We start from the raw sequence: 9,417 nt of genomic DNA, 5'->3' as shown, positions 1-9,417 counted from the left end.
TGACTTCAAACCCTGAATTCTGACTTTTTTTTCTCTGCATCGTGACTTGAAACCCTGAATTCTGACTTTTTTTCTCTGCATCGTGACTTTAAACCCTGAATTCTGACTTTTTTTCTCTGCATCGTGACTTTAAACCCTGAATTCTGACTTTTTTCTCTGAATTCTGACTTTAAACCCTGAATTCTGACTTTTTTTCTCTAAATCGTGACTTTAAACCCTGAATTCTGACTTTTTTTTCTCTGAATTCTGACTTTCTTTCTCTGAATTGTGACTTTAAACCCTGAATTCTGACTTTTTTCTCTGAATTCTGACTTTCTTTCTCTGAATCGTGACTTTAAACTCTGAACTCTGACTTTCTTTCTCTGAATCGTGACTTTAAACTCTGAATTCTGACTTTAAACCCTGAATCCTGACTTTTTTTTCTCCGAATTGTGACTTTCTTTCTCTGAATTCTGACTTTAAACCCTGAATTCTGACTTTCTTTCTCTGAATTCTGACTTTTTTTCTCTGAATCGTGACTTTAAACTCTGAATTGACTGTTTTAAAAAAAAAAAAAAAGAAAAAGTCACATGTGCGATCCTCTTCCTTAACCCTCCTCTTCCTCATAAATGAAGTAAATATGATGGTGGAAGGGAGCCTACAGATCTATTGATTGCAGCTACCCCCCTGTAAAAAGTCATAAATTACCATAGACTCGGGGAGCTGTACTTATTTATCCCATCAAAGTAAAAACCCGAGGATCAGGACACATCACCGAGGACAACACTGGGACCTGTGTGTGTGTGTGTGTGTGTGTGTGTGTGTGTGTGTGTGAATTACAGTTAGGTGCCACATGTTGGAGAAATGTTTCACTCCCCCCAATGTGTGCTGTCGTCACTGGTCAGCTCCTACCAGCAGCCTCCTGAGGTGGGATCTAAAACTGGAGGGCTCCACAGTTCAACTCTCGCCGAGCGGAGAGGAGGACTCAGTCCGAGGCAGAGGCTCCTTCCGAAGATGTGAAGATAAACGCCGCGTTACAAGCGCCGCAGCTCGTTCAGACGTTTCACCGGGGACAAGTCTTTTTTTTTTTTTTTTTTTTTTTTTTTTAATTAGTAAATGCACTTTGCAGCAGTGCTACACCCGCGATTTTCTTTTCTCTTTTTTTTTTTTTTCTTCGCATTTGTGAGCGATCGCTATGGCAGTTCAGTCCACATCCGGGCCACAATGCCTTGACTCCATTATTGTCTAAAACTGGCGGAGTGGTTGATAAACCTTGTTATATTTCACATTTAGCGACACATTTTTTATTCCGTGCAGTGAAGTCCGGAACCAAGAGGAGATGTCTAACCAAGGAGTTCGGCGGAATGGCCCGGTGAAGCTGCGACTAACAGGTAGCTAGCAACGCTTTTAAATCCCCAAGTATATTCCCCCACACACTAGCTAGGAAGGCTCGGTGTATTTGTTGGATGGGAACAGTTCCCATGGGCCATGGAGTTGGCTTGCCGCCGGTTCCTTTTTCCTGTGATTTTTTTTTTTTTACGATTTTGAGAACAGCTATATTGTATTTAAAATATGTGTTTTTTTTTTCCCCCCCCCAGAGTATTAGCTAACAGTGGGGAAACTGGCCCGGTAGACCAGTAGATAAGGTTGAATTTGGATATTACTGTTCTTGGAAATAGACACAACCTTGTGATTGTCGCCAGCAACCACCACCACCAGCCATAACACGGGTCCCGGAGTAACGTAGCTGTGCGTTGTGTTGCCCTGCCATTTGAGTTGGTTGTGGCTTCAAGAAAAAAACCGATATGAGGGACTATGTTTTACACGTCTTCTCTCCGACCTATCCTATTAAATGTAAATATTTGCAGCGCAGGAGTGTTTCCAAACACTGCTTAACAAACTGCTCTGCTGACAAGAAGACGGGCTCACGTAAAGTTGGCTAGCTGACGTTAGCCTAGCCAACACAAGGCTGCCAGTTGGCTATAATCAAGCCTTTATGCCAGAACAAACCTCGGTTGAGATGACAGGCAGCTCCACAGGTCACAAGAGTCTGCAACTGCCACTGAACAGTGAGCAGTGTCCCTTAACGGCCCCCCCCCCCCCCCCCCCCCCCCGACAGACAGCTGCCTCCTTTGTTTGTTACTGGCGTTAAAACAGGTCACCATTAAGTTGTATCCATGCAGTATTAGTTCAGCCTCAACTAATGAGCGCTTCATACATTCTCCACTGTGAAACACTTGAAGCTGGGTCTTTTTCAGCCTGAGTAATTTGTTGTTAAGTAACATACAGTTGTGCAGGTCTGTTTGGACACCACCACCACCACCCCCCCCCCCTTCCTCCTCTCCATCTCTCCCTGAGCTGTTTGGTTTGTGCCTTTTCAACATAAACAGCAAAAAAAAAAAAAAAAAAAAAAGGTTTACATGAGTGCACACTGTTTTGACTGGGAGACGCGCCTGACAGCTGCCACCTTTGATGTACGTCCAGGATCTGACCTGAATCAAATTCCGGGGGCCGTCTATTTCTATCAGGATGGGCCAAATTAAATATTTAAGCTGGTGCAGTTTCTGATAGGAATAAGTGGAGACAAGAGGGAGGGATCTCGATGAGAAGGATTTAATGAGCTGCGGATGCAAGGTGGCCAAGGACAGCAAGCCTTCGGCAAACATTTTACACAGGTGTTGTATATCACAGTTCAACACATAATGAGAAGGGGTTTGAGCAAAGATTAAATATCCATCGTTCATAAAATGATATATATGATAAGGGCATGTAGACACCTTTGACATCGGGCACTTTTAGCTTACTTTTGTTCTGTAATAGTTCTCGCAGAGGAAATTTTTTCTCAGACTTGTTTAGAGCATTTTGCAGTGTAACATTTGAATTGTTGTGACAGTTTGAATTGTGTTCACCATGAAATAACCTTTTTTTATTAAGACACGAACCTGTTGCAGGCAAACAAGTCATTGTAGTTCTTGACACTGGGTAAAATTTCCAGCCCGCTGACCTTACTTTATTTATCGTCCGCTGATGTCCCTCAGAGACGTGTCACCACGAAATCTGTCTGTACGTGACTTGGATTGTGAAATCTAGACGGGTCCATTAGGTCGTGAATTAGTTTGTCACCGCGGTTTTGAGATGAACCGCAGTGGTCTCCTGGTGGAATGCTAAGAATGCGAGTTCACTGTGAAAAAATGGCGAGAGCAGGATCTCGCAGACCACCTCTCCTCCTGATGCTGAGTGACACTGCACACCCCTCCCAGACCAAATATAATCCCTGTTGGGGAACAATAGAAATCCATCACTCCATTAAAAACTTCCAACTTGTTCACGATTCAATCTGAATGTCTTTCAGTGTACGTTTTTAAAAAATTTTTTTTTCCAGAATCAGAATTATGTAATATCGTGCCATGCCATCCACATGGTCAGCTCGCTCCTGTAGCTGAGCTCAGTGCGTCCAGCTTGGAAAACAGTGCGAAGCAGAGCTCGGAGCCGGAGAGGAAGCTGTATAGTAAAGGCAGCCGCCTGGCGGTCGAGCCAAAGTGCTCACTTTTAACATAGAGGCTTCACTACATACTCTCATTACGTGTTTCTTTGTGTAGCTCTGCACAGCTGTGTATACTAGGTTGATTATATTGCTGTTTGGGGAGTAACGGGCCCAGAGAGTGTCATTGCGACATTGTAGTTGCATGTTGTCATCTGTAGTCGAGCTGAATTTTGACACATAGCTGCCGATGAATTTGTTTCCAGGCAGGTTGTGAATGATGAGTTGCTACATTTAAACAGGCCTGTAGCTGTTTGTGCTGTAGGCGTCTCTCCTTGCTGACAACCCCCCTGTCCATTTGAACCAGATGTTGCAGATGTTTGCCAGCTATTAAACTGGAAAAATATGGCAAGCAAGCTGCTAAAACTAACACTTGGGGTGAGAATTGCCCCCTGACTACACGGGACAGGTTTCCATTATACTCCTACAGCTGATCACTCCTAAATTATGTGACACACAAACACAGATAATGGCATTACATGCATGATCCACCGAGTCATAAATTACATCATTAAGTCATGGCTCATTGCTCGGTCTGATCATTCTTAAATCCTGTCATGCAGACATAGCTCATGGCATAATTTGCACCACTTTTCCATGCAGCCGTAAATTTGATGACATGCAGCTGAACGCAAAGTCACAGAGTTCGATTGAGACAGAAAAGAGATTGCGTCCGTCCGATTCGTCACAAACTGTAATCACACATCGCATAGTCAACGATGCTCCGTCTTTGCCTTTTTTTTTTTTTTTTTTGAATGCATTTTCTGCCCAGAGAGACGTGAAGCAGCGCAATAAACGAAGTGCTGTTTGTTTGATATTCTGGTCTGATTCAGATTCTTGACGTTTATTGCCGTTTTTTTGTCTTAGCTGCGAGTTTACATATGACTTGTTAAAGCATATGGTTTGCTCATCTGAATTCTTTGGCGCGCGGCAGACTAGCGAAGAGAGCTATCTCAGTGGGATTCCCTAGAATTCTCCATTCGCATTCCCACCTCTTCCTCTCTGAGTCACTCCTGTTCTTTCCGACTGTAAGCTTCTTCCCCCTCAGACCAAGTCCAAAGCATATTTCACTCCCACCCTTACTAACTGAGCTTCCTCCGTGCTTTCTGATCCTCTGTTTGTGTGATGCTCTCTCTCTCTCTGTAGGTGTAGCTTTTGCATCTTTTCATTTCACTGCGAACGATCAGGATTTGACAGTGCTGCGGCCGACTCCACTGATAGAGAGAGAGTTGTATTATTTGCGATAAAATTGTTGGAAAACTTCCCTGCTCTGCTCCCTTGTAAGACGACTGACAGTTGAATGGACACAGATGCTGCCTGAGAATCAAACAGACTTATTTTAAAGATGCGACCAAAGCCCTGGGGTTTCACACTGGCCCACTGTGTGGCTTTTGAGTGAAAGGCTAAGGTCTCGCTTTTTTTTTTTTTTTTTTTTCAATGCAGCTCGGTCCGACTTTAGTCTACAGATGGGGGGTCTTTGGATGTTGGATAGTTGGAAGAAGAAAAGCCCCACAGCTGGGCACAGATGGGGCTGTGGAGGCACAGGACCTGATGATCAAGAGAGTTTTAATGTGGTCTGAACTGGCACTTTGTACATTCATGTGGTCTCAGTCAGAGCCATTTTACAGAGTGGCTGTATGGAAGTGATTTGGGTTCATCTGGGTGTTCAGACAGGATACATTGTAAATACACAGTGATTAGCTGCATGTGGTGAACTGTTGAGTCTACTGGCCCATCATGGACATGCATTTTGAGCAAACATTTCCACATTTTGCTTTAACAAGATGTAAAAGAAAACAAAATAATGGCGGCTAAAGACCAGGAAAAAAAAAAAAAAATGTGGTGTGGGAATCAAAAAGGGAACGTAACAAGCAATTATTGCATATCATTTGTAGACGTTTTCCTTCCCCCTGCTGAGAGCCTCCCATAATTTTAAATTGTTCCATCAATTAATTGACTGGCTGGGGTTGGCTTTCCTGTTGGTTCAGCTGCTCTTCAATGAGGACAAAGCCTTTTGCGGTTGCTTTACCCTCAACCGCCGCCAGCAAACGGCCCGGAGGAGACCAGATGTAGCAGGGGGAGAGAGAGTGGGCAGCTTCGTAGAGAGGAAGTGCTCCCCAGACCCAAACACTTGTCCAAACGTCACCCCTGACAGGTGGGGAGCAGAACAGTCCAGAAACCCCCTTTTGAGGTTCCCCTGTAACAATAAAGTGAAGAATTGCAGTCATATTACTCAGCAGGACATGAGGCGTCTTGTGTGTTGGTTGTGTCGCTGGGTGGCTTACAGCTCTATCCTGTCACTGTATTATAACAGCGTGCCATGGGTTAGATTAGTGGGCGGCATGTGTGGTTTGGGGAGACGTTCTCTTCCTGCTGAGGAGAGCATCAACACTTCAGAATGACCGCTTTGTAACATTAACAACAGATAATATTTTCCTGGATCCGCACACCCTGTTTCATTTGGAGCCCGAAAGGACAGAGAAAGTTACCAACCATGTTCTCTGTTTATACTTGACTGTCCTACATCAGTGGTTCCCAACCAGGGCTACTTGTAGCTCGGGGGTACTCCTGCAGGGAACTGCAGCGGGTACATACAAAGACTTTTCCTCACTTTTTGATTTCAAAAATACGGTACGTCTACATATCGAGTCAGCTGTAACACCTGAACATTATGTGTTGCACCTGCTTGAAAACTAGTTCTGCTAAAAGCTAAAAGTAATAGATAAATGGTTGAAATGGTTAGCTAAAATTTGAATACAAACTCAACCAAACCAACCTAAACACTGGCGGTTCAACTGTAATATCCACCTTTTTTATATATGGGATGTTCTATGTATTGTAGTAGGGAATCCAACGGGGCAACTTGTTGTCACCAGAGCACCTGTAGCACTGGTCTCCAGCCCGTGTGGTGTCTCACACATGCAGGTGTACTTCTCTCAAGGTAGATCATTGTGCGGGTTTCCACCCTCCTGGTCGAGAGAAGGAAGATCGTCCTCTTTTTATTTCCACGTCTTTGATTTATGGAGTCAATATGCAGGAAGTCATGGTTAATTACAGTTCATAAAGAATTTAAATGTGTGTGCGGTGTACTCAGCCAGGATGAGTCATATGATTTAAAAACATTTATTTATTTATTTTTTTACATCTCAGTTCAGGATCTACAGACTGTGTCACTCAGTAAGCATGCACCGGTCGTGTGCCTTCTGCGTCGCCCTGTCAGGGGGAAAGAGTGCAGGGAGCGAGAGTGTCTCTTTGGCCTTGGAGAAGTGCTAATCCTCCTGGGTGGTTTGGGAAAGACCTTCTTCAAAGGCCTGCACTGTTAACCTGGCTGTGGTGGTTAATGGGTCAGAATTGGATTAGTGGCGAGTGTGAGGGAGGGGAGCTCCAGCGAGAACTAAACTGATTTTATTGTCCGCAGGCTCTTCTCCTATCATTCCCGCCTGGCTGTTCTCCATGCTGTCTCCTCCACTGCCCTCGCCCCTCGATTTCTTGCCTATTTCCCAAACTAGTGCTCCCTTTGAAGTTAGGGACTGCACTTCAGGGTGTTTTTTTTATTTTATCAGGGGCGGCCGCATGCATATCCAATGTCGGTCTAGAACCCTGTTTAACTTTAGATGCCCTTAGTTTTCTGCAGCCTATACCGAAGAGGAGTAGACATTTTCATTGATTGCTTTTGTCCTTCATGTGGCTGTTTTTAATGTTTATATTTATGTATTTGTATTTTTTTTTATTTGCTGCTGTTTTGTTGTTTGTATCGTTCTTTTTTAAATATTACACTGGTGAAATGAACTTTTTTGTTTCAGCTTTTACAAAGCATGACAAAGGGCAAGCACGAGATATCGGCCTCATGATTGGAGGCTGTTCTGATCAAAGCTTTTTTTTTTACCGCAGCTTCAGTCACATATCAATAGTAGAGAACGGCCTTGCTTTATAGGCATAGATTCCTCGATTGCAAGAGCTTCTAGTTCCTGAAATGAATGCAACGGAGGATGGAGCAGCCCCTTTGCGATGTGTTTATTGTGGAAATTCATACTGAAATGGTGATGAATTCAATACATCAGCTCCTCTAGTAAAGCCTCACCACATCAAATTCATTACTTGTCTCACAGCATCTGCGGCTTTCGTGCTGTCAAGAGAGAAAAGTGTGGTGGTCCGCCATCACACCCGTGCCCAGCTCACAATGGCGTGCCAGTACAACAGAGCCATTTTTCTCTAATCATTACACTGGTCAATGTTCAACTCCTCCGTGGAAGGTGAAGGCCTTGTGGTTGTGATTTAAGCTGTGGCGTTAAGCCTTTTTTCGCTCCTTCATTTGTTTGTAGGGATGTCTGTGATTATTATCATCTCTCTGCAGTGTGCCCAGGTGAGATCACTCAGCAAGTTTGCGCAAAGTCTCATTAGCTCTTACAAATATCCACACATGCAAAGGGTGCTTTCACTTTCCCCCTAGAAAGGGTGGTGGAGGCAGGGTGGCCAGAGGGTTCCTGCCCAGCTTTTTGATGAAGGAGGGTAACCTGAGATTAATTCTTCAACGTGCCGGCTCTGCTTTAAACCTGGATGGACACGGGTTGATACGATTAACTCTGACTAACCTCAAGCAGATGGGGGTCTCTCAAATCTCCAGCGTTACTGGCTAGAGGGTGTACGGGGGGGGGGGTGTTTGGTGCAAAAGCCGCAAGACGCCAACAGCTGACTGGAGGCGTCTGTCCGTGCCTCGGCCTGACGTTTGAGCCCCTTCAGTCCTCTGAGGAGACGGGATCAGAAGAGAGATGTTTATATTCACACCGGATCACATTTCAAATGGCATCTCTGCTGAAGTTGTACAAATACACCACAGAATTCCTGTGCAGTAAAAAAAAAAATACTGCGTATACATAGAGAACCAAATGTGATATTTAAACAATGAGGTTTTTTTTTTTGCTCCTTTACTCTCTTGCTTTAGATTTTTAAAGATCCTAAATTATGTACAGAGACTGCGAGGTTCTCGCTACTCATTGTCTATGTGTGATGACTCTTGAGATCTACCTGTGTGATAAGAGTTTGTGGTTTGTTTCACGGGAAATTCATACTGAAACTAACCTTGAAAAACCAAGACTGGGAGTGCCGAATGCCTGATGATTCAGCTCTCAGGCAGATGTTACAGAAACTGTAGTCACTCATGTTGGGAATGTTCAGAGATGTAGCCTAATATTTACTCTCGCAAACCTTATTATTACAGGCTAAGCAGTTGATGTACGAATTCACGTCCAGAGCTTGAGGCTGAAAAAGTCTTTTCAAGTTGATGACTTGTTGTAAGACGAGCCAGAAGTTACTTCCACCTTGGTTTCCCATGAATGAATGAAATTGTTGTTTGGATAAATTAATAAACTGAGCCCAGGCTTGTGATAGTCACATGTAACATTCTCCGCACATCAACACATTTTTATTTATTTATTTTTTTTTCTTCTTCTCAATTTGAAACTCGTAGCTCATCTTTAAGGACCGTGATTTCATATTTGACGTCTTTTTTAAAAACACGGCTTCATATTTGACAAACCAGACTGTGAGAGGTGATTTCATTGAAGCGTGGCTAAATTTGGCTCAGACATGACAACACATGTCCCGTAGACACGTGTCATCTAATTTAAACACGACTTGTAGCACATAGTAAAAGTTGTTTACGGCGCGCACCTGCACACGGGCGGCGTCTGGTCCGTGGCTTTAGATCAAGAGACCACCGTTGTTTTCTCAGTGAGAAGACTAGTTCATATAGATAATTACTGAGTGGTGAACACCTTACGTCACGAAGAAATGAGGCAGGGCTTTAGTAGGTGGTTGCGCAGTGCTTTCATCTACGATTACGACATGATTACTGTCCTGATTGTTAAAAGCGGCTGAGGGGCCTCTGTCCAACACAT

The 9,417-nt window shown here is 43.9% G+C and overlaps 1 protein-coding gene across 1 annotated transcript in view; it reads left to right on the top strand.

The window, feature by feature from the left end:
- Positions 1–823: 823 nt before the first annotated feature.
- The window catches only part of smurf2 (SMAD specific E3 ubiquitin protein ligase 2), a 48,801-nt gene continuing 40,207 nt past the window's right edge, over positions 824–9,417 (top strand). The window contains exon 1 of the mRNA XM_056401018.1: positions 824–1,370. Within this exon, the coding sequence (XP_056256993.1) occupies positions 1,319–1,370 (52 nt within the window). The 5' untranslated portion in view covers positions 824–1,318. The remainder of the gene's footprint in view (positions 1,371–9,417) is intronic.

Source organism: Seriola aureovittata, chromosome 17 (genome assembly GCF_021018895.1).
Source record: "Seriola aureovittata isolate HTS-2021-v1 ecotype China chromosome 17, ASM2101889v1, whole genome shotgun sequence".
Classification (NCBI taxonomy): domain Eukaryota; kingdom Metazoa; phylum Chordata; class Actinopteri; order Carangiformes; family Carangidae; genus Seriola; species Seriola aureovittata.
Note: the sequence above shows the minus strand (reverse complement) of the source record. Positions and strands in the feature narration are given on the sequence as shown.